Source organism: Pieris rapae, chromosome Z (genome assembly GCF_905147795.1).
Source record: "Pieris rapae chromosome Z, ilPieRapa1.1, whole genome shotgun sequence".
In the NCBI taxonomy this organism is placed as follows: Eukaryota; Metazoa; Arthropoda; class Insecta; order Lepidoptera; family Pieridae; genus Pieris; species Pieris rapae.
The window spans coordinates 3,787,630-3,814,502 of NC_059534.1; the positions used below are offsets into that span (position 1 = coordinate 3,787,630).

Genomic DNA, 26,873 nt, shown 5'->3' on the forward strand with positions numbered 1-26,873 from the left:
GAATAATACATGATTGAAACTGCGTTTAAATAAAATATTTACATGTCTCATGCCTTGTTCTGCAGCTGCATCGGCGGCAATGACATTTAATAAAAAATACTTATATTTGCGTATATTTATAAGAAACTGGTTCCACATAAGTCAATTTACAGTTGCGGAATTGTAGTTGAATTATAAGTTAGTAATACTGTTAATTAGAAGAGGTAGTGTGTGGAATGCAGATAAAATTCACTTTGGCCCTTTCCCGGATCGAATTGCTGTGTCAGTATCTCGGGGTGGACGGCGGTGCGCAATGGAGGGATAGAACGCTGAGGCGCGCCGGCCTGTAATAACAATTAGCTATGTAAAACATTACATTAATAATATTTTGTATTTTTTTTTTTCTAAAATGGATGACTTGGCTTGCGATGAAATATATGGTGTTAATTTCAAAATCATGTTAAATATAAATATTCGTCATAAAATGAATTCAAAGTGTCGAAAATTGGCTATGTTTGAATTTTTTCTATCGAGCGAAGTTATTTCAAAATAGTGTATCGATCGTTGAAAATGGATACCTAAACCACTCAACTCCACCATATATTTTTTTCTATTCACGCTACTTTAAGAAACGATGACACAAAATGAAATAGAATAGTTTCCTTTTTTGGAGTTTGGCAATAGTATAGACCCTTAAAGACCGTGTGCAATGGAGACAAAATTCACTTAAAACAGCACTGCAGAGTCATTCTGTCATTTGAAATACATACATATATGAATAAAACATTGGTGACCAATCATTGTCTCCCTTACAAATTCGTGGGTTGCCATAATTAATGAATATATAAATTTTTCGTACCTTTCAAAATTTATAAACCGTACTTGAATGTTGACCAGTCAAATAAGTGATGTGAACAGAAACGTGAGTATTATCTTGCACTCTTGCTTACACATACCCTCTGTTAACTCTTAGCCCAGAATTAAGATTTAATATGGAAATAGAACTACTGAATGTTCCTTCTTTTCTGTTATATTTACTTAATATATAACTTGTGACTTCTCTCTGTCAACTAAGTCTCGCAGAAAGCACGCTTCATAAATTTCAAGTAAATGTGAGCCAAAAACATTTTTTACATTTCAAACAATAAAAGCGTCTTTCAAAAGTTCTTAAGTTTTAATCTGAAAACAAAGTCGGGTCTGTTCGAGTACTTATAACTCAAGAACTTTCCTGTAAGATTTTCCTCGTTTTTCATTTCCGAATACAAATAGAATTACGAAAAAAAGTTAAAACTTATTAACAATACAAAATTTTATTGGGTAACAATACAATTAATGTTCATTCCGATGTCGATACGGTAAAATCTCTCTCAAATTAAAAAATCTCTTTAAATAAAGCTTTGGAATCGACATGATCAACAATATTCGGATAATGGAGTATTTTAAATGTTTAAAACGTTGAATAATGTCAGAGATGAAAATGATTGCTAAATATTTATGCCTGCGTTCAGAATATTATTTCGCATTAAATAAACATCAAACAAAGGCATATTGTAACGTTGAGTTTTGCAATTTGGTGATAGTGATGAATTTAATATAAATAATTTTGTATTACTTTCATAAAATCATAAATGCTAATCGGTTTCACATTCATTGTTTGTTTGTTAGTCGATACGTTCGCCGGGTCAGCTAGTATTATATAAATACTTCCAATATTTTTTTTCCGTATAACGAATATGCGTTTTTATAGATTGTATGTGGTATTTCGTTTATTTTGTAAAATCTTTGAACCGCCATTTTTTTTACATAGAGCAAAACTTTTTTGAATTCAAGAACTTTTATTTAAGGTATAAAATCTTTGCTGTCTAGGTTGTCAAGAGAATTAAGCACATGGCGTATAGGAAATCTCCTAACAAAATTACTAAATAATACTACAAAGTACTACTGTACGTTGTTTTTGACCGATGAATTAGTATTCGCAAAATGAATACAATATTGTATACAAAATACAATACGCAAAACTAAACATTCATTTCGGTTTATCAACAGAGATATGTGTGTTTATTTTAGTATAATTTAATTGACGTAAATGTGTAAATATTATTTATTGATATACATCACTGTTGACTAGGTCAACAATTTATATACTATTATTATTAGTTCAGAGTGTAATCACATAATTGGCCTGAGGTATTGTTGGTTTTGTTTGGCATTTATATTCAACCTTCTTCCATTGACTTAGGGTCTTTTAAACTATCTTCAATATTAAATGAAATGAGTAAATTATTCCGTTGCGCGTTAAAGTAAACAAAGCAACGGCGTCGACAACCGATTGGCTGAGGGGCGCCAGTACACAGGTACAGATACGACTTAATTTATATATACCTGGTCTAGCTATAAGATCTGGCATGAAAATGATTTTTTTATGGGTGTAATACTTGTTACTAAATTTTTTTAAATTTCAAATATGGAAATGGCGTATATATCGTAGATTTTATACACACCTTTAAACTGTATAATATATATGAAGCAATAAAAAGAAAGATATAACAAATTGATTTATATATATTAAAGTGATTTTCGCTTTGTCAACGCTTGTGCTGGTAAGGTTATGCTGTATTTATATATTTACTTATATTATATGATTGTTTTTGTGACGAATTAAATCAAGAACGAATTTTAAAAGTTTCACCATTAAAATGCCTTGAGTAAACAAAATACTATGCGCAGTTATTTGATTCATAAGAAATACTGGAGAATGGTAATTAAAGTGCCTAGAAGCAATTGGTTGCGTTTTTGAGACTTCATTTTTATTTTTTTTACAAATGCTTTCCGTATAAAATTAAATTAGTTTAAAATTTACTTGAATGAGCAGGCTAGTCTGGTGACTCTCATAAAGGTGGCCTTTATGTCATAGGTTCGAGCTGTGCACCAACGAACTTTCTGTCTATGTTCACATTTAACATTCGCTCGAACAATGAAGGAAACACGAAAAAATACACGCAGAAACCGGCTTCCCTTAGACCTAAAATGTCGACGGCGTGTGTCAGGCACAAGTGCCTCAGGCTTGCCTATTAAATTTCAAAATAAAAAAGGTACAACACTACAAATATTGTAGTGCGATTGATTTTGTTTAAACACAATTCGACCACAATTTTTTGTAAGCCACCATTTATTAGTGAAAGGTATTTTATAAATACACACACAAATATATACATTTATCTTAGCAATAGTAGTCTTTGCCCGACACAAATTATTATATTTAATTAATATGGATTCAAAATGATAACAGTTTTGATTTATGTTAAGTTTATATTATTATATAAGTTTTATTAAGAAAAACTAACACGAAAATTTATGTCGTTTACAATAAGAGGTCGTTTTTATATTTAGTTGACCATTAAATTATTTGTTGTTAATTAATTCAATAATCACATCGACATTGTAATCAGAATCATAATAAGGTATTTAAGAAACCAGTGAAAAATGCTTTTACTCGTCACAATTTTCTATTTAAATTAGTTATACAATGCAACTTAATATCTTAATGAAATAAATTACGTACGTAGTAGAAAAACCAACCGTAGTAAACAACCGTAACAAATCATACGTGCATTAGTACGCCATCGTGACTTATATATTTTATTTGTACTTCCTACTAATACAACTGATACTCACGAGCCATGTATTATGAATGTGTGACGTCACTTGTAAAACGCAGGGGTGGTGCTCGGGGTGAGAGAAAGCATGCAGTTTGCGGCGCCATCTAGACGATGATTGTTATTGAATGGTCTGTGATGCATCTGTCTCTTTTCTATTTCGTATGTGGGAACAGTTACACATAACGCTATTGTAAAGATGTTGTAATCTATGAATACACAACAGTGTTCTTCTAGTTAAGATCAAGTTATGTGAAGTATTTATGGAGTGAGAAGTTACTAAAATTGTGCCGATTTTTAGCATGTTATCAATGTGTGTAAACAGTGCGTTTGAATTAGGAATACTAACAGTTTTGTGTATCAAAAAGCAGCCCAATGATTATATTTAATTGATATAAGCGCCTTAGTTGAGACAAACTATAAGTAGATGAGTATATTGAAAATACTGTATATATTTATTATTATACAATACAAATCGACTAAGGGCAAAAGCAATTCCCTCTGGCATTGAGAGTGACCATGGGCGGCGGTATCACTTAACATCCAGTGAGCCTCATGCGCCTTTGCCTTTTGCCTTACCTTTGTATAAAAAATGATTGTTATGTTTAGTTACATAATTAAAATATTATTAAAAAAAGAATCAGTAAATACATAGTGTATTCAGCATTTCGCAGTAACAGTCATTCAAGTCAGTAATTCTAAGTATTTAACGGTCTGATTCTAGTTTATAATTAACATGTATAGTTGTAATAATTGCTCAAATCCAAGTGAAGGAGGCAAGTAACAATATTTAATTGCTATACCCGTGAAATATAATTTCTCAGAACTAGAAAACTTTGTGCAGTTTAAATTCATTATTGTACAGAATATCTTTTTATCCTATTCCTTAATGTACTCAAAAGCCTTCTATATTTTATCCATGTATCGTATCGCTTTGTAAATTCGCCTAACAAAATATAATTAACAACTTGATTACTTACTGACATGATGACTTTATTGATAGAATAAGATATCAACAAGTTTGTATTTAATATACTAAAAAGAGTATATCTATATATTACAAATAAAGTTATAGTATCTAGATGTAATGATCAAGTGTTATATTAAAAATAACTGTAGGAAGTACGTTATATCAATTGAATGTTGTTTTGTATTGTTATTTAGTTGTTTACATACGGAAATTTATTTAAAACGTATCATAATAATATGGTAATTTATTATCTGTAATAACATTTATGTTTATTGTAAAACGAATATTATAATACTGCATATCAAATAGTTTATTTTAGAGATTGGACTTTATTTAATTCATACACAATATTATGCAAAAAAATATGATGTACTGAACTAAGGTTATCTTGTTAAATGTTTAAATATAAGTAATTTTAATCTTGTCTGGCCCGACTGTTAACTACTTCCCTAATTTTATAAAAGTCCCAGGTTTGATTTACAAAACAATAATTGTCACTGGTTATCTACTTGTCTTCCTTGAGAACCTAAAGTTCTCTCGTAGGAGTACATCTTAGTTTTCAAGACCAGGAAGAACAAAGTTAACACACCTTTCTTAAGCAATAAAATAACCACAACCATGCAAGAAGCCCGTATGCCTGGTCAGCACTTAGCAACATTTACCACAACACACTTCACTCCTCTGGAGAAGCAGTATCAGTTTCGCCTCACTGTTATATCACGCAAACTAGTAGTCCCTTTGGTACTCTCAACATAGCTATTTCAAAATACGATGGACAGGTACTAGTATAGTGACACTTATAATCAGTGTCTACAGATACCACGATGACGCCATACCCATTCAGGGTATCATCGCTAACGAAGTGTTTCTGACCGCTGCGTGAATATATATGCAAAATGCCGTCACCAGCCACCGGGGCCTTGGAGTAAGACGTTGAAGGAACATTATACCTACATACTTTTCATCCTCCATATGCCAAAGAAGACATGAAGAATTGCTCTCAGCCGTTTGAAAGACATGGGTAGCGAGATGTCCAGTACATCACCAATTCTCACTACCTTGTCTTTCATGCGGAGTGAGCACCTCTCCGTCGGAAGATAGTTGCCACCCGAACGTTCCTTTGCTTTTTATATTTATATTTCTTTTATATGGGGTGTTACGTTTGAGCTCAAGTTTTAGTCGAATCTAGGTGTAAGGAAGTAAATCATGTATTTTATATTTTTATGTATAATAGTGAGATTAAATATATAAGTAGTATATAGTACCTATTTATATTACGTCGTCACCAATCGACTATGACTGCCACTTTCCGCTTTAAAAATGGGACATAACTATGCATTACATACGCAAATAGCCAAAGAAGCTAGATTAAAAATGCAGTTACATAAAGACGTTCCATCTTCGATATAAGTTTATGAAGTAGGAAACTATACTGTGTGTTCACACTACCCGCGCTCATATTCAAACAAAAAACATTATACTTTTATAGTAAGTCTAGTTTAATAGTTTTGTTTTAGAGAGCTTTGCGTTCGTTTAATTCTAACATATTAACAGTTCCATGAAGCGTTGTGGATTAATAAAATTTCTACGAAAATTCGGTATATTCCGACTGAGTAAAGAAATGTGGACTGTATATAATAAGAAGTGTGCCATGTATAGCTTGTTACCATTCTTACTCATTCGTCCGTAATTTTGTATATTTATTTAATGTCTGGTCGACATACGAAATGTTCTAGTGACTGTTGATAGTACGATGTACGAACAAGGCCGATACTAAGCTTTTGAAGTGTCTGGAATATGACCGATATATTATATCTATACAACCATCTGTGTCTGACGATCACTGCAATCCTACTTTCTTTAACACCCCATTCTATATTGTAATTTGATAATGGACACGAATATGTGTATATGTGAAATGGCGAAAAACCGAAAGAAGTTTTTAAAATAATATACATGTTCCAAATTCAAAATACTTTTCAAGTTTGTACTTTATTATTAATAAGTAGATTAGTAACTTTACGTATATTGAGTAGATACAATTTTGTCGTCCATTTCCATACAATTTTAAATTCCTTGTTGAAAACCCTTAAAAGGACAGGTTTCTTGAGCGCAATTACATTTATATCTCTTTAAGGAAAACAGTTGCAAATTTCGAAAGAAATTGTAGTTAGCCAGACCTTAATTTCAGATGTATCTTGTTTAATCACATACGACGCTCGGATCGCGCGCTTTCTACGCAGTGAGTCAATGACAAGGGCATTGACCTGAGTCAAAGGCGAAGGCTGGAATCCTACACGCGTATTTATTACATTTTCCTACATTTCATGGCTGTTTTTATTTCGCGTAGTTACTGTGTTTTACGTAAAGACGTACGTATAAAGATACGTAGTATCTAAAATGTACATCGGAAGTTGAAACGAGTTGTTCATATAACCAACTACATATTATGAGAAGCCATAATAACAAACGTGAAGGTATAAGACTTCTTTAGTTAATTGACATTCAAATTACGTATTAATAATAATAAATTCAACCACGTCTGCATGTACTTTTGATAACAATGTTATCTTACTTGCGGAGTCGATGGAGTTTGATTTAAATTCCAACAAAAACCACACAGTTTATATAATAATATTGAATGTACTACAAATTGGATCTTAAAAATATAACCTCACACCGCGCTTAACTGAAATAGTATATTTCATTACAAGTGCGGAAAGCCTGTCATTGCAACGAGTTCCAACGAATGTCTACCCGAGCCGAGGCGCAGCCGAAGGTGAGGGTTGACAGTCGGAACAAGTTGCAATGACGGTTCCGCACGTGTACTGAACGACTATTTTTAATACAGTTGCGAAAAAATTAAGCAAATTAATTAAACTATTTGCTTTTTTTCTATTCTCTCTACGGAATAAATTCGTTGCACGTAGATATGTAGCGACTTATATGTTTCCGGTAAATTGTTCTCCGAAGCATTTTATGCAATTATACTACGTGCGGGTGGTATTGGTAAATAAAATATCGTCGAAATTACTCATTTTGTGCAACAAATAACTCAACTCGAAAGAATATATTTGGAAAATGGCGCCAACCGCAAAGAATATGAGCAAAGCTTGTTTTTTCTTTTCTTTACCCATTCTTAGGTAGGCAAAGGGAACTTGGCCCATACAGCCAATTCTTCAGTAGACTATTTTTATTGAAAGAAAACCAAATCTAACTCATTGAGTCCAATCATTAAATCTGATATTGAAACAAATAGTAGCTTCTTTTGAAAATATTTGCATGAATCATAACAACTTCTGTGATTTTTTTTAGTAAAAACTTCATGGTTAGTTTTTTCTTTTTAATATTTTTTTTATTGATATGAAATAAAATAAACCTAACCTAACTTATTGAATCCAATTATTAGTAAACTTATTAAAAATACGTATTTGCATATATATTATAAAATTCTTTTTAATATTTTTTTAATTGATATGAAATGAAAAGAAACCTAACCGAACTTATTGAATCCAATTATGATAATATTTAGAAATCATATATCATAAAAACTTCTATGAATCTTTTTAATAAAACCTTCATGGTTGGTTTTTTCTTTTTAATACACATTGTTTTGACAGTTGGCAAAGAAAACGCACGAGTGCGGGAATGGCAAAGAAAAAGCACGAGTGTGTAATAGCCCACTTTCCGAACGCTATACGTCCCTGCAATATGCCACTTTTTGAGCAACTGTATTAAAAAATACTTTTTGTTGCATTTTCTGCATCATTAAGCTTAACTTAAACCATATTACCGTAATAGGGAAAGCTAATGGAAATAACATTTAGCTGGTAACATTTTCATCCTAACTAGCTAATTTTGTCCTGCATATATGACATCGATGTTAAACCTTTTCCATGATTATATTATAGAGATTTGTCTACTGTTACATAGATTATTGCATGCTCGGAATCAATACAGTGTTATTTATCCACAGTAGAAGAAGATTTGGTGCGAAGCCGTGGCATCGAAGCCGGTTTGTCATAGATCACAAAGTAACTATCACAGCCAGCTTTGATGAGCACGACTCCACCTTGACACCACACGAACCTATCACGAAACATTTCTCGAGCCTAGCCGGTCAAAGCGTCTGTGAAATGTCTACGTCTTCATATCACAGCCACTTTGATGTGGTCGGTTTATTGAGACCGATGTCACTATGAATCATGCTGCAGTTTCAGCGAGTAGTCAGTGGCCTATTCGCCAAAATGGTTGTGAAATGCGTGAGTCATATCACAGCCACTTTTGACGAGTTGGGCTGCGAGATAGTACATCGTTTATAGCAAGAGAAGAAACACTCCGGACTCTGGTATGCGGTGCGTGTTTCTCACAAAGTGGTTGTTATATGTTTATAATCATATCACAGCCAGCTTTGATGAGCGACAAGCGCCATAGATCTAAACCAACGGAGTTTTTATTGGTGATGGAGACGCAGACAAAGGGGCTGTGACATGTTATCTAAATCCACATATCACAGCCAGCTTTGTTGACTTCTCTGTCGCCACACTTCGCAGAACATTAAGAATATTTGTAACATTTATAAAGGAAAAATGAACTGTGTTTATTATCCAAATATTTATGAAGATTTTATTTACGATATATGTCTAATTTACAGGTTCCTGATGTGGCCATCAAGAGAAGACAGCGTATAATTTTTTTTTTGGAAACTGCGAAATAAATATATTGAATTTATACATGAATTTTATTTCATCTAACGAGTGCTACTCCAATATAAATTTATTAATGCCAAAAACACAGTGATACTCGAATATCAGATATCAGAGAATCCTTTCATTCACATGTATTTAGTTAAATTCTGAATAATACTATGTGTGTCTACTGTCTATACATTCCACGATATTTTTTTAAACCAATATAGGAATATTTAATGAATGCACTAGATTATGTAAAAATGAATACCCCTCGGTAAAATTAAATTATTGAACGTTACACGGGAATATACGTAGCACTACAGTTACTTTGTCTGGTAAGGATTTTTATTTATAAAAACTTTTTTTTATGGTTTTATTTCAATGCAGCCTTACACTAATGAGTTGTGATGAGAAACAGCTTTCTGCTCGATTTTAATTAAACGGTACCGCAAGCACTAGATATTTTTAGACTGAAGACCTGTATTCACTTTGATTAGTGATTAGTGCAGGTGTGTAGTGCAAGTAGTGTCCAATTATTGTTTAGTGGCTCTGTTAAGTAAATTCTATAGTTTCCGAAACACTACGTTTATATTTGAACCGTATTGTAAACTGAGCGGGTATTTTTTTAAACTGCATTCCATGCAACGTGTACCATCCCATGTATCGCCTAGAACGATGCTCTTATAATTGCCGGGACCAAAGACGCGTCATAATGACGCAATTTGAAAAAAATGAAGAATTGTAGAAACCCTCAGTTTTAACCTCTGATGCGGATGCTCAATACGACGTTAGCAAAAAATAAAAAAAGTTACAAATTAGTAATGAGGCACTTTCTGCCGCTTTTTGTCGATTCGGCTGGCATTCAAAGTCAAAAATCATTTATAATATAATAAGTAACATAATATACACTTATGAACGTGAAAAACAAAAAGAAATATAGTACATTAAATGAATTTAATTTTACATTTACTGCCAGTTCTCAAATCAAGGGCGTAGAACGGAAGAGAAGAACTGGCAATAAACTCTCCGCTAGTCTTTTTAATCCCCAAGTTTTTTACACAATGTTTGTAAGGAGCTGCAACCATTATACCATGTTCCGTATGACATCTTGAGTAATAAAGAATATCAAATTAAATTAAAAACAAAGATTTGCCCTCTATCAGCAAGAGGCATGGTGAAATAGGAGCACGCACTTACATACTCGTGAGAACAACACGCAAATACGTAGTATAAACAACTAATATCATCGTATACACGAATTCAAGTACGACCAATCACCACAAGTAGCACCCGTTCACGAGTATGACGCATGGCCAGCCATCGGCCCCCTCGCCATTTTTAGGGAGAGAGACAACCCGACGCATGGACTCCGCCACAAGCAATGACATTTAAGTGAGCATGACGATCCTTGAAATGTGGACTTGGCTACACAAGAAAATAGTAATAATACTAATTATACTGAAATATTAATAATAATTTTTTTTTATTTTAAATAAATAAAATAAAAAATAAATAAATAAAAAATAAAATAATTTGATACCTCATGAATCACGGTTTGTTCCCACTTTACATTTTTAAAAAGTCGTGGATGTCGACGATCGCCCCATAGTCTGAAAATGCAGCCGAGAGATTCAGTCGCGTTACCTATTTTTACTGAAGCAATTCATATCCAAACACTATTATTGTTTAAGTAAATATCGTAACCTACACGTACATATACACTTAATGATCGGCAACACACATCGGCACACTATATTCAAACTCAAAATATCTTTATTCATATAGGTAAACATGTACACTTATGAACGTCAAAAAAAAACAAATTAAATTTACATTTACAACCAGTTCGCAAGTCAAGGGCGTAGAGCGGGTAAGAAGAACTGGCAAGAAACTTTCCGCCACTCTTTTCAATCGCTAAGTTTTAATACAAATTGTTTGAACTGGAGCAAATCAATCCCAAGGATTAGGATCATTTAAGTATTCGTCACATTTATGAAAGGCTTTATTAATTAATTTACTTTTAACAAGGGCTTTGAAATTTACTGATAGTTCTCTAATTTCGCTTGGGAGTTTGTTGTAAAAACGAATTTCCATATAAGGAGTGGTTTATCTTCTGGAGCCTGCTTGGTCGCACACTCAAATTAGTTTTATTATGCGTATTATACTCAATACGCGTAAATATAATCAAAGCGCTCGCCGGCCTCCTATCCCATAAGTAGCAAATGTTGCCCTTAGAAGGGTAAAAATAATAAATAAAAACTTCATAGTTTTCATAAAAGTTTTATTTTTACATTAGACGCAGATATATGACATCAATGTTTATTTACACAGTAGACAAAAATATTTTGAACAATTAACATGGCAGATATTGTACAAACCAAAACTTTGCTTAATAGTAATAAATAATAGCGTGGGTGATTTCTTTAAGTATTAAAAGTACTTATATTATGGGAAAGTTTAAAAAATATTTGGCTTTATATTTTTGCTGGACAGATTCCGTTTCAATATAATGAAAAGTAACAAAATGTGGGGGTACCTACACCTGGAACGAGCGCTATGTGGGGGTTGAAACAGCCTCAGTCACAAAAATGTTACTTAAAGATGCAAATGCAGCATACAAACAAATCAAGACAAGGCGTTTCGCACCTCACATGGCGCAGATCCTGACTGGCCACGGGGCTATTGGACACTATTTACACAGACTCAAACTGAAGACAAGCCCCGCGTGCGACTGTGACGTCAGAACCGACCAAACGGTGGTTCATTTACTTGTTGACTGTGCTACCTTTGAAAGGGCCAGGTGCGATCTGGAGCTCGAGACTGGCATGAGGGTATCCCGGGATGGGCTATCCGACATGTTGCTTGAGCCAGATCGCACCTGGAAAAATTCTGCGGCAAGATTTTAAATTCTCTGTTTTAGTTAACTCTCGGTTTATTGTTAATTTTAAACGCTGCATTAACTTTTAAAGGCCACATAGACAACTTGTACACTAAGACTATATCAATATATAAACAAGTTTCGAAAGTGGCAAAGATAGAATAGGGCTTACATCCGGACGTCACTGCAACCCTATACACTGCAGTGATCGAGCCTATAGTCCTGTACGCCGCGGCTGTGTGGGCACAAGCAGTAGAAAAAGTTTTTATTAAAAAGAAACTAGATCGCATGACAAGCTATGTTGGGGGTGAAACAGCCTCAGACACAAAAATGTTATTTAAAGATGCAAATGCAGCATACAAACAAATCAAGACAAGGCGTTTCGCACCTCACATGGCGCAGATCCTGATTGGCCACGGGGCTATTGGACACTATTTACACAGACTCAAACTGAAGACAAGCCCCGCGTGCGACTGTGACGTCAGAACCGACCAAACGGTGGTTCATTTACTTGTTGACTGTGCTACCTTTGAAAGGGCCAGGTGCGATCTGGAGCTCGAGACTGGCATGAGGGTATCCCGGGATGGGCTATCCGACATGTTGCTTGGGCCAGATCGCAGCTGGAAAAATTCTGTGGCAAGATTTTAAATTCTCTGTTTTAGTTAACTCTCGGTTTATTGTTAATTTTCAAGGTAAAATACCGAAAAAAGCAAAAACGGCATTCTACTACTTTGCGTTTATTAACGCACGTTCACAAACCATAAACGTAACGTAAACCACATACGCTGCATTAACTTTTAAAGGCCACATAGACAACTTGTACACTAAGACTATATCAATATATAAACAAGTTTCGAAAGTGGCAAAGATAGAATGGGGCTTACATCCGGACGTCACTGCAGCCCTATACACTGCAGTGATCGAGCCTATAGTCCTGTACGCCGCGGCTGTGTGGGCACAAGCAGTAGAAAAAGTTTTTATTAAAAAGAAACTAGATCGCATGACAAGCTATGTTGGGGGTGAAACAGCCTCAGACACAAAAATGTTATTTAAAGATGCAAATGCAGCATACAAACAAATCAAGACAAGGCGTTTCGCACCTCACATGGCGCAGATCCTGATTGGCCACGGGGCTATTGGACACTATTTACACAGACTCAAACTGAAGACAAGCCCCGCGTGCGACTGTGACGTCAGAACCGACCAAACGGTGGTTCATTTACTTGTTGACTGTGCTACCTTTGAAAGGGCCAGGTGCGATCTGGAGCTCGAGACTGGCATGAGGGTATCCCGGGATGGGCTATCCGACATGTTGCTTGGGCCAGATCGCAGCTGGAAAAATTCTGTGGCAAGATTTTAAATTCTCTGTTTTAGTTAACTCTCGGTTTATTGTTAATTTTCAAGGTAAAATACCGAAAAAAGCAAAAACGGCATTCTACTACTTTGCGTTTATTAACGCACGTTCACAAACCATAAACGTAACGTAAACCACATACGCTGCATTAACTTTTAAAGGCCACATAGACAACTTGTACACTAAGACTATATCAATATATAAACAAGTTTCGAAAGTGGCAAAGATAGAATTACAATTCTTTGTTTTTGAAAATGGTGTTATTAAGGGGCTTCACTACCTTCTCAAGGATGGTATCTTGATACACTTGTGCCGAAGTTTTGCTACCTTTTTCACAAAAGTATGGCTCAGCGGCAAGATTGTTAGACATGTCACTGACAAAAATAGCACGAGAGATAAATATTAAGACAATATTTCCGGAGTAGTTGTCGCCCGGGCCCGGCGGGGGACGCCAACCCTCCATGTTAATAATGTCCCTTTTTAGGAAAGGGGAGATTTCGATACTCCCCTGCTGCTTAGCAACTCCGTCACAAATCTGCCTGATAGGCTAAGATGTAGGGATCCGACAAGAAAAAAAAATCTGTACAAAACATAGATTTTAAATACATTATAAAGAAAAACGACTTGATAAAAAATAGTAACCTATAAAAATGAATGGGCATTAAAAGTGCCATGATTTTTTTTTAAACCTTCCATAAGAATTCTACATTATAGTGTCTATCATTCATGCCGATTACCCCAAAATAATTTAAATTTAACAGTCACGGGTATTTGATTTAGATTTTAAATGCTCTGTTTTAGTTAACTCTCCGTTTGTTGTTAATTTTCACGGTAAAATACCGAAAAAAAGAAAAGAACGCATTTTACTACTTCGCTATATTTAAGAGGCTAGTAAAATGTGACATATATCATCCTTGCTTAAAAATCGATGCTACCGACTTAGTTTTACGTGAAATCATCCCAAAAGCACAAATGAAATACAACTTTCGTCGCGCTAACTATGAGGATATTAATAAAGCGTTGTCGAATATTGATTGGGTAAAAGTTTTTATTTGAGAATATACTGTTGATGAAGTGACAGATAATTTCTATGTAATATTTAATAAAATAATTTCAAGTTCTGTTCCTAGGTGCCGGAGTAAATTTCCTATTTGGTACTCAAGCTCTTTGATACATATAATAAAAGATAAATTAAAAGCTCACAAACTTTGGAAAACTTATAGGAATCCAAGAGACTACGTTGAATTTTCGCTGTTACGCGCTAGACAAAACTTGTATCCAAAAAGTGCTCAGATATCCGAAAGCTTTGTGGTCATATCTGACAAATAAACGCCAATGCAGCCCAGGCTACCATAACGCAATGATTCTCGGAGATGAAGTCTACTACACAGAAGCAGAAGTTTGCGAAGGGTTCAACAAGTTTTTTAAAAGCGTTTTTCAACTCCCATATGTTAATTACAATGTTCAACAGCTACATGAATCCGACGACACATGCAACAAAGGAATACTAACTGAGGATGAAGTCTGTAGAGAGTTGAAATCTTTAAATATCAATAAAGGTTCAGGCGGTGATGGAATACCTTCAATTTTTGTACAAAAATGCTATAGACAACTCTCAAAACCTTTAGACAAATATATTTAATCAGTCGCTTAATATATTTTGTAGTTTCCCATCCAAATGGAAAGAAGCCCACATTGTTACAATCCACGAAAAAGCTAATTCCAAATAGGATTTTGGAATAAAAAAATCAGTTTGTCAGAAACTGTGACGTTTTGTATTAAATACCCGCTTTAAAATATCTTTAAATATTTTAATCACTAATATTTTGATGGTATTAAAACGCACTACTTAATTCAAACTTGAATCATTTTTATATGCGTTTTAATTTAATGAAGAAAAGTGTATATAAGTGATAAAATAAAAGTACAAAAGGGTACGTGTACGTTATAGTATTTTACAAAAATAGTATTGTTCAACACATTGATAACATTCTTACTGTTTAATATTGAGATTCTAGGACATTTAACACTTAGCTCCTAACAGAGCTACAAATTTTACTAAACCTATTTTTATAATTTTATACATATAATATAGGCGATTCATAAAAATTAATCAGCATAATTGACGGCGTTTTGATTAACTACTAGAAAGAGACGAAAGAGTCAGAGTGCAATTAGACTGATCCAGTTTTTATAAGAGAATAGACTTTGATAGTGTTTAATAATACAATTAGAATGCGATTCAGTGTTTGATCCCCGGCACGAAAACCAATCGATACTCTGTACTTTCCGACGATTTTGTGTGTGTCGATAGTCTCTCAATATATATACCGATGCCGCATTGGGTATGGGGTTGTCAACACTGAATATTAGTTACGGGTCATTCGAAGTTACAGAGTACCGATTCATATAGAGAGTCCCTACGACATTTTAAATCAATGTCAAGTCACAGTTTAAAGGATAGATAAAATGGGAAAATATTCTTAATTTTCTATGAAAAACTACACGAATAGATGTTAATACACAAATTTGCTATAAAGGTTTTACATGTTAAGAAAAATATCGCTTATTTAATTTAATTCATAAGCTGCTTATACTAAATAGAATTAAGGTATTACAAATTTACGTTTGCCATTGTCACAACATCAAGCTCTAATGACTAGGAAAATTTTATTATAACTTACGTATTTCCAAACTGGGATATTTGCCTGGCCCGAAATTAGTTTTAAGAAATCGATTTCGATCTCGTAACATAACAATATTCTATCATATTCTGTGATAGATGACGTCGTGAATACCCTATCAAGACTAGTACACTGTCTGGATTTAATGCTTCAGACTTTTTGAGAAATGTCTATTTCACAACTTATAAAGTAAAACCATTGTGATGCGTACTAAAGAGCTTACAAATAATTGTCTTCATTGTAGTCTCCAGAGCTTAACTCTAAAGTTTTACAAAGCATAACAAATCTTAAATCAAACCTAGAAATAATAACTACAAGTATTGTTAGTAATTGTAAATAAATGCTTAGAACAGTTATAACCGTTTTATGTGAAACACGGTCAATTATTTTGTTCTCCTTATACGTTCTAGTTTTCACTCAGTACTCTTAGAGAGACATTTTCGGGCACAAAGACGCGATACCGGAGACGCAAGATTAGCGACATAGATAGGATATGGGAGACAGGATAGGGAGATCAGAGGTAGGAAAACGAGAGCATAGACAGAGTCGGGAGATCAGAGGTAGGAAAATGAGATCGGAGGCAGAGACGGAAGATCAGACTTAGGGATGCGAGATCGGAGGTGGAGACGGGAGACCAGTGGAAGGGATGCGAGCCCGGAGACAGATTAGAGCCTGGGAACATTACTTGATCTTAGGCTTGGTATGGGTGCCAATTCTACATCGGGAGAGAGACGAAAAATGCGAGACACAAGCAATATTCGCTGTTCTCAAGGAAACACCTAGTTACATCCTAGTTTCGATGTACTAAATTGTTAAGTTGGTAGAGGCCACTGGGGATTTAATTATATTATTCTATCAGATGACTATGGATTGTTTCATATAAAGTTAAGTTAATTTGAAATTATTAACTTTAAACAGAAATACAATAATGTATGTATGTAGAATATAAAAATAAAATTAAAAATTACCATTAACAATATCTTGATCTCTCAAAGAAGGCATGGGAGAGACAGATACAAGCGACGAATTATGCGAATCATGTGCGGCAAAGTGCGCCATCTTGAAATCGAACGGCGAATCAGAGTCCGAATCTGTGACGTCGTCGATGACGTCACGAACATCAGGTCAGATGGCCTCGCGTCGTATGTTCAGAATTTCGCCACGGCACATCGGGCAGTCGCGTAGCATGGACGTACATACCGAGCAGAAACCCCTGAAAACGGTAAACAAAGAAGATTTAGTTTAGTTCTATTCAGAATGATGTGCCACATGATTCTGAATCGGGTTTTGAGCACGAATATTAACAATTTATCACAAAACAGGTAGAAGAACAAATGTTAAATGAATTTCAGGTAATATGACAACATATGCAGACTATGCAGTGTCATAAGGTTATTCATACCATGTCCATTAAATAAGAGTTTTCCTTGTTCTTAGAGAATTAATCGCAGTTCAGTTTAATAATCATAAAAATTGTTTTTAAATGAAAACAAAGTAAATATTTAAACTATTATATTGTTTCATCTAGGAGAAAACAATAATTTGAAATGAGCAGCATAAACCAAACAATATCCTATTAACGGGTACAATAGAATCCAAAAGTAATTCTCAGTTTTATCATCTGTCTCTTTCTTTTAACACGCTGTGGATAGAGAGAGCAACATATGGTAGTACTAACCTGTGACCACACGGTTCTAGTACGCAACATGCCGTGTCATCGTAGCATAGAGTGCACGAGTCCTCCTTTACGCTCGAGTGACGTAGACGCTCTAAGTATAACCGTCTGGGAATTACCTGCAAAATAAATTGTTTCAAAACTTAGTTTACTGTTTTAAGAATCTTTTAAATTACAGGTTTTTGAAATAATTAACAAAAAATCAGTTAGAAACGCTGTAATACTAAGCCCTACAAACATAACAGATAATGTAACACATTCAAAAAAGAAAATGGACGATGGAAATGGGGCGAGTTAGGTCAGGAGGTTACGTGGAATGGCCCAGTGGGCAGGAAGAGAGAGGGCACCCACGTCACACATGGGAAGGTGGAATAATATACAGGTAATAAAATAAAGGTCAACAGAAGAGATGTTAAATAGATCCTCAATACTTTTAAATTCTCAAAACATAATTGTTATTAAAAAAAATTAGTACAGTGGACTCAGTCGAATGAATTTTGTACTTTAATTTGGTTGAAATTCAAAGGACTTAGATTTAACTTCGACATAGTTATATCTAAATGGCTGCTACACCAACAAACGTAATAAATGAAATTCTCTGTATTTTTAATATTCACCTTCTTTTGTTCATCTGTAAGTTGGCCAAAATCATTGAAAGTAGCGAATATTCTGTCTTCTGGCGCGTACTTGAAAGGGTCTTTTCCGAAGTTGAATTTACATTGTTGGTAAGCCATGAAGCTTGCAGCAGCAAAAAAACCATATCTGAAAAAACATTGGTTAAATAGAATCCAGATTTTCTAACTCTTATCATTATCATTTGGTTGCATCATTTCACGTAAGTCACAGAAATAATTCTGAGAGTTCATAATGTATTAAAATAAAATAAATAGTTACGAATTTGTTTAGGTTTTAATTGAATATACAGGATATATGTAGAACCGACATGTCTTAGACCCAAAAAGTCGACGATGTCTGTTAGGCGCTGGAGGCTGATCACCTACTTGCCTATTAGATTTAAAAATGATTACGAAACAGATTCAGAAATCTGAACCCAAGACCTAAAGAGGTTGTAGCACCACTGATTTATTTTTCGATACCATCTCAGCGCCATCTGCCGGGCTATTTTGTGAATCTAAATCATCCAAGGCTCCACACAAGCACATACAAAAAACATCATTCAAATCCGTTCACAATATTAAATTGTATGCAATATTATTAAAATAACTAACCTATTATAATATTCTACAATCCATTCAAACATTATTTCTTTCAATTGCAAAATCAGTGTTTATTGTGTTCGTGTTATGTTTAAATATAAATGTTCTATGCCCTTGCCTATTGACCTATGCTATGTACGTACTTTGTTTATCAAATAGATCTGCTGAATAGCAATTTGTATGGGTTTATTTTAAAGCTTATATATCTTTGTGATTTTAATCTCTTCGCTAAAACGATTTCTATAATCTAAACAAGTGGATACGAAATACTTTTGTTTCTATTGGCACTTACTTAGTAGCTTCAAATATCTCGTTATATGTAGGCAACCTATGTCCATTCACCGAAAATATAATCTCCTTCGTTGCCAGGTCAATGAGACAACCCAACACATCACCAGGTGCCCAAGGCTTCACTGCTGTAATGGACGTCGGTCGGGCGTTATACCACACTAGCTCACGGCAACCATCGTATGATATTGAATACAAATCATCGCCGATTCCAAATCCCTCCTGAAATATGTCCATGTCACTTTATATGAGAATGGGTAACTGACGAAGTAGACATGGCAACATTTGATTTTGACCATAAATTAATCTGGCATTATTGGGAAAAAGATTATTTATAATTTAAATAATTTTCGTGCTACGTGCTACGGGTGTCACCTTTTTTGTGGTGATACCCACCAGGTCTCTCAACTTTAAGAATTGTATGTATAATTCGGGGATCATGCAAAAGTGAACATCCCAATTCTAAAGGCAACACATTATAATATTACAATCAAAATCTGTTATAACGACATCGCTGAGACTACGCATATTTGGTTATAAACCCGATAGTCGTAACAGCCAATAACGTTGTTATTAAGTACCTAATACAATAGAAACGATACGAATTTAAAATCTCTTGGGTAAAACAGGAAAATAATTCACGTACACACATGTATGTATTATACTTTAAAAAAAGATAGATCTATCGACTACCAATTCCCAAAACAAGGGGCTACAGGGAGAAATACTGGCCGCTGTTTTTAAATGCCACTTTTATGGTTCAGAGACATTAAAGCAAGCAAAAAAATATAAAACTTACGTCACTTAAAAAATGACTGTTCTTCGTTGCCCATCCAATTTGCATGACTCCAGGTGTGACCACCGTCGCTTCGTAATACCAGCATCCATCATCAACTTGGAATGTACAGCGGACACTTTCAAAAGAGTACGAATCACATCTCGCCTCCAAACCATTGGGCGATATTTGTAAATACTCACTAACATCTTGGCAATTTAATATTGCATTAATATCTTTCATGTCTACAATCTCGTATGAAAGCTTCCTGCCTTCTATCACAACTGTAATAGAAGATATACATATATATTGAGTAACAGAATAAACACTAGAGTAACACGGATCGAAAGAATTTAATCAAGTAGTTTTTCTCGCTCCAAACTTTTGAATCATCTTAACAGCCTGTTTGGAAATAGTTTCTATTGATAGGAACTTGAAACTATCTTTTTAATACAGTTGCTCAAAAAGTGACATATTGCAGGGAGGTATAGCGTTCGGAAAGTGGGCTATTACACACTCGTGCTTTTTCTTTGCCATTCCCGCACTCGTGCGTTTTCTTTGCCAACTGTCAAAACAATGTGTATTAAAAAGAAAAAACCAACCACGAAGGTTTTATTAAAAAGATTCATAGAAGTTTTTATGATATATGATTTCTAAATATTATAATAATTGGATTCAATAAGTTCGGTTAGGTTTCTTTTCATTTCATATCAATTAAAAAAATATTAAAAAGAATTTTATAAAATCTGCAAATACGTATTTAAATTAAAAAGTTTACTAATAATTGGATTCAATAAGTTAGGTTAGGTTTATTATATTTCATATCAATAAAAAAATATTAAAAAGAAAAAACTAACCATTAAGTTTTTACTAAAAAAAATCACAGAAGTTTTTATGATTCATGCAAATATTTTAAAAAGAAGCTACTATTTGTTTCAATATCAGATTTAATGATTGGACTCAATGAGTTAGATTTGGTTTTCTTTCAATAAAAATAGTCTACTGAAGAATTGGCTGTATGGGCCAAGTTCCCTTTGCCTACCCAAAATGGGTGAAGAAAAGAAAAAACAAGCTTTGCTCATATTCTTTGCGGTTGGCGCCATTTTCCAAAAATGTTCTTTCGAGTTGAGTTATTTGTTGCACAAAATGAGTAATTTCGACGATATTTTATTTGAATGAATACCACCCGAACGCAGTATAATTGCATAAAATGCTTCGGAGAACAATTTACCGGAAACATATAAGTCGCTACATATCTACGTGCAACGAATTTATTCCGTAGAGAGAATAGAAAAAAAGCAAATAGTTTAATTAAATTGCTTTATTTTTTCGCAACTGTATTAAAAATAGTCGTTCAGTACACGTGCGGTACCGTCATGGCAACTCGTCCCGACTGTCAACCCTCACCTTCGGCTGCGCCTCGGCTCGGGTAGACATTCGTCGGAACTCGTTGCAATGACAGGCTTTCCGCACTTGTAATGAAATATACTATTTTCACACAGCTGAATTAGGTATTACGTATTTCATTATTTTTATTGATTTTTTTTTGTTTAGATAAAATATTTCAACCTCTTTTTATTTAATGTGTAACGTCTTTGGCTATATTGTATTTTGTATTTATTTCTTCAAAATATTTTATAAAAACTTACATAGATTATCTAATGACCAACTAGCACAAAATCCGACTTGTCTCCATATATTATCTTCACTATCAGCAAATTTTTCTAGACGTAATAAAGGATTCTCTTCAAATTTCTCCAACTTATCTTTGATTACTATTTTGTTCTCCATAGTGTGTGCAAATTTCTCCAATGCTATTAGAGCAAAAAGACAAAGACACGGTTCTCTGTGGTCGACCTGTAAATGGGTCAATAATTCATATTAAAAGAAATATCTTGGTACTAGTACATGTACTAGGCTAACTTTACAATATATACCAATATAGTAATATTCAATGTACATAATATATAAAGTAAGTTTTAGGTAAGCAAGTTGGTAGAATTCCTAAGTTAATACCTAGAAATGACGAATTCTTACAATTAGTTCTGCATCCTACTCAGTATAATGAATAAGGCAGATAATAGTGGTTCGGAATCAGGCTGTACCGGGAATATCAGGGACCTGATATTTCCCGGATCCAAATACTGTGTGCACAGCTGATCACCTATTTATCTGAGACTAGAAAATAATCAAAGAAAAAGATGCACACACAGGTTGTTGTGGCAAAGAACACTGTGCTTTGTAATTTCAACCACAAATTGTTACTGTAGAGAGATGTCTGATATGTATATGTCAACTTACAAGGAAGGTAAATAGATAATCCAATGTATTTTCAGTGAGCATCGCTATACTATTAGGTCCAACCAATTTTTCAGCAAGAGATCCAAGTACAATACAAATATTACGATCTACTCTAACATTAATTTCGCCCTGTTTAGCTCTTTCACTGGACAAGCCAAAGAGCTCCGTCACCTGTAAAAATAATTTTATACTTTTTATAACTTTATTGTTAAAACAATAAAGTTATAAAAAGCTTAAATTATATTTATATATATATATATATATATATATATATATATAAATATAAAGTTTTAGTTCTATAAATACAGGTGGCAAACGATCGGGAGGAACCAGACGTATAGTGATACCGCGACCCATGGACAAGCCTGGTAAGCCACCCAGTTCAACAACAACTTCTTAGAACACTCTCTATGGTAAATGCGGTAGATTTATCCACGTGCCACAGTTTCGACTCCAGGCAAATCTGCACTGCTAGTGTAAAGAGAGATAGCAGATCCTCCGCATAGCAATGAATGTTGCATAGTGCAACTATGTTGCATGTCACGTGGCATGCATGTTATTTATATGCAGAAATAAAAGGGTCAGGGATGCGGAACACGTTCCATCAATGACGACCTTGATGCTGCGATCGGTCACAATTCTTAAGATCCAGTAGTTTAATTCTGAATGTTTCTAGAGAAACCTACTACGCCACACGCGATTGAAGGCTCTTACTATATCCCAACTTTAGGAATTAGATGTATTGAAGCGGTCATCCAGCACTTCGGCACAGTGACGAGCGACTGCAGAAACCGGAATAGGCGCGATAGGACCGGAGCAAGTCGAGAGCACAAGGACGCAGCACCATTGGGGGATGCCACTAGGCCGGTCGAAGTATGAATGTCCAAAGAAGATAGTTTCGTGGACAGCACATTGCCAGAATATTATTTCCGGTGACGAAGTTATAAGTTATGTGGGTACATGATGGTTGGTGGTCAAATCTCCACCAAAGGCAGGGTTCCCTTGGTCATCCAAAGTGGACGCGAAGAAGAGCCCAAAGGGTTGGCATTATCCTTCCCGGTATGGGTCAATGAATTAACTTCTATGTGCAGGGCTGACAGAAATTCTCTTGAACAACATTGGTGAGGGACGAAGAACAGAAGGCTCTAATCCCCTAAGAAGGGCCAATGTCTCGTCAAATCTGGCAATGTTTGTGCTCAGGCTATGCCCTAGGAATCTCTCGTTTGATGGAGTCGGAAGCAGAGTTATATGCTTTTTTAAGTTAGCTGGTAACACAAAAGTCGCCGCCTGCACCCATGCTTTAAAGCATTCTAGCTTTTGACGCTATTTTGCGACTGATCCGGGTCGCAGGAAATAGAATGAAGACATCCATATCCTGTAGAATAACTTCTACGACAGGGTCAGCAAAGGAATCCGACGAAAAGCATATTCATCCCAAGTTTATGACGCAACGAAAACCGCATACTGTCCCAAATAGGGAGTCAGCCCGCAAAGCCGGGGCCGTGAAGGGGAGCCTAGTATCGTGACTTCCAAAATCTGTTCCTCTATCTGTTGGTACCTACGTACTGTAATGAAATGTAAATAAACTATCTGAAAAAATGTTGTGAATTTTCTTAAAAAATGCCAAGAAACTTTTTCCTCAACCCATTATTATACAAACAAATGAAATTTCATACACATGAAATGTCCTTGAATATGAAAGGGCATTTCATGAATAATTGATTGACTGGAGTGAAAAATATTGTGAAATAACGTTTGCACATAAAGAAAAAAATTGTTTGCAGGTTTATTACAGAATACATTGAACGTCCCTTATGATCACTGGAGAAATAAATAAGCCACCTATTTCTTCAAGCAAACATTGTTATTATTGTGTTCTGATTGATGCACTGTTATCAGTCTGCATTTATTTCAAAGATAATTGAAATATGTTGTTTTAAGTAAGTCTGTATGACAAATAACGGTTCGGTGGCCGTCGATGCATTATACTAAGTCCTGAATACATACCTCAATGTAGTGCTCCTTATTAGGACGAAAGGCACAAAATGACAAATGCTGTACCTTGCCTTATAAGAATAGTTCACGAACAATACACTCACTATAGGTCTTGTAATGGAGAATTGCATCAAACTTTACCCAACTAAAGCTCAACAACGACTCATTAACAATGCGCGGATCAGCCGAGTTAAAATATTTTCGGGATCACCCTCATGACCCTCATTAAATTTTATTAAAATAAAATTGATTCTGTTACGAACAAAGTCCGAGACGCGTTTCAGGAAACTGACGGCCAACCTCCAGTAATGGAGAGGCAATGAAAAGTTGTGTAAAGTAAAAGTAAAAAAAAACTTTGACGGTAAAACACAAGCCCATTAATAATATTTGTCTTCCAAAAATTAAATCTATGACCAGAAGTTCATTTAGAGAAACAATACTAACTTTAATAACAGTTTCCCGGGATGGTAATGGACAAGCATCCAATAAAATTGAAATTGCTGTTGGGCCGAATGGGTTTTCTATAGGGATCACATTGACAATTGATGTAATCATCTGAATCCATCCTTCCTCTTTGTCTGCTATTAGATGCAACTTCACAAGTGACACTGGTGATTCTTCATCACTAAAAAATTATGTATAGTTTTACAAAATGCCGCAATAAGTTCCAGACAAAAATGAATGCTTTGTAATGTCCATCCATAAATTCAGCGTCAATTATAATTGCTACAGCAAAATTTAGTCCATTATTTTATGGCATAATATAACTATTTTATTATGTTTAAGCTGAAAATAAATATGCCCTAATAATTATCAGAGCAACATATTTAAGTCTAATGAGTAGGAGGCAAACAAATTTACTTTTATTTTTTATATAGTAAGTATTCAGCTTTATGCGTTTCAGCGCATTTTCATGCATGAAACCCAAGATATTCAGGTAATACATGTATAATAAAATTATACACCGAGGCCAACTGAACCAAGGTTGCTTTTATGCCAATAATGTATTCCAAAAAGGTAAGAATCACTAGCAAGTTTCTTAAGAAAATTGACCTTGAGAATAATTTTTTTAAATAACAAAAGTAGAAATGCAATTTGCAATGCACACATACACAAAATCATATCGACCATTGCTAAGTAATTCGCCTTGTCTAGATAAAAATAGTTTAAATAGTAAGTGTTCAAAATCCATAATAATTAACTGAGTTAAATCACAGGCTGTTTTAGGATACATATGAGACTGCTCATTAAATGGTCATGTAGTATCTAATTTTAATAAAAATAAGGTTTATATGCCTCGCATAGCTTTTAGACCAAACTACGTGAAAACAAAAACAAAGAAGGTAAAAGGCAAAATTAATAGGTACATAAAAAATACATTTTACAACTCGATTACTACATAGTAACATCTCACACTAACATTATGTATTTGAACATACAAGATATAATCAATAAACACTCTTAAAATCATAAATTACTTACGTATCCACTCTTGCAGCAGCTACTGTTAACATTTCAAGAACTAGCTGATCAACAAGATTAGGATCCACTTTAGGAGTCCTTTGTCTATCGTCATATGGTGAATTAGCACTCTGAGTAGCAGAGGAAGGAGCATATGTAAACACATCTGGCACAGAATTCTTACAGCAGCAGTCACCCATAATCTAAAATTGTATTAAAGCATTAGAAAAAAATATACTCAATGAAAATATCGAAATTATAAATTATAATAATCTTACTGATGTTCGTTTATGTTTCTGCAGGAGTCACACCATTGTGATATCTTCGTCGCAGCTGTTGAATAAAAACAAATAATAGCCTATTACATTGGGATTTAAAGTAGAAGCTAATTTAGGGTACCCGTACGTAAAGAATAATAAAAATCACTAAAGAAATTGTGGTCTAACGAAACAAGGAATTATTAGATTAAGTTATCAGTGTTAATATTTTTAGTATTTTATTACTTTAAGAAAAGTAGCGTATTCGGCACATACTTAAGATCACAAAAATAAGTGGATAAGTTCAACAATTATTTCCAATAAGGTACCTTCAATAAACTAAAACACAAAAAATGACACTGTGAACAGGCGAATTATTATTACTCTTGGATTCCGAAATCCCAACATGTCCAAGACTCAAGAGTAAAGAATAAAGACCAACCAAAGCAGTGTTGCCAACACGGATTTTGAAAATTACAAAATGTTATAGAAAATACGTACGTCCTTTTTTTAATATGATCTTGCGTTGGCTCAGGGTTATTTTTTTGTTATTTTTTTTAAAGTAACCTTGTGAGGGTTTCAATAGACAGTCTGTTTCTGATGTTATGTTACATCAAGTTATTCAACATTTTCACTATTATGTGGTAATGTTAATAGGTTTTGTGTAAGTTGGGACAGGAGAAAAAACTGCT

General features: G+C 34.4%; 1 protein-coding gene across 3 annotated transcripts; it reads right to left on the bottom strand.

Moving 5' to 3' along the window:
• Positions 1–209: 209 nt before the first annotated feature.
• On the bottom strand, positions 210–26,648 carry LOC111000090 (RING finger and SPRY domain-containing protein 1). Of its 3 annotated transcripts, XR_006751161.1 has the most exons (12): positions 26,511–26,648; positions 26,203–26,257; positions 25,946–26,127; positions 24,908–25,088; positions 22,469–22,639; positions 21,817–22,024; positions 20,192–20,451; positions 19,397–19,614; positions 18,505–18,649; positions 17,891–18,006; positions 17,181–17,425; positions 210–323 (listed from the first exon to the last, which is right to left on the bottom strand). XR_006751161.1 is itself a non-coding variant. In XM_022269432.2 (11 exons), the coding sequence occupies exons 3-11, from the start codon at positions 26,122–26,124 to the stop codon at positions 17,338–17,340; spliced, it is 1,566 nt and encodes a 521-aa protein (XP_022125124.1). In that variant the 5' UTR covers positions 26,125–26,127; positions 26,203–26,257; positions 26,511–26,648; the 3' UTR covers positions 15,187–17,337. The 3 variants fall into 3 exon arrangements, 2 of the variants coding, with proteins under 2 accessions (XP_022125124.1, XP_022125125.1); XM_022269432.2 differs by lacking the exon at positions 210–323 and having other exon boundaries at positions 15,187–17,425; XM_022269433.2 differs by lacking the exon at positions 210–323 and having other exon boundaries at positions 15,187–17,425; positions 26,458–26,628.
• Between the last annotated feature and the right edge of the window lie 225 nt (positions 26,649–26,873).

Coding starts and splice junctions, on each gene's coding strand:
- LOC111000090 (XM_022269432.2), bottom strand. CDS start 26,124: ATGGGTGACTGCTGCTGTAAGAATTCTGTGCCAGATGTGTTTACATAT. Junction 22,025..22,468: donor ATTATCTATTTACCTTCCTT/GTAAGTTGACAT, acceptor ACCCATTTACAG/GTCGACCACAGAGAACCGTG. Junction 18,650..19,396: donor GAGATATTTGAAGCTACTAA/GTAAGTGCCAAT, acceptor ATGTTTTTTCAG/ATATGGTTTTTTTGCTGCTG.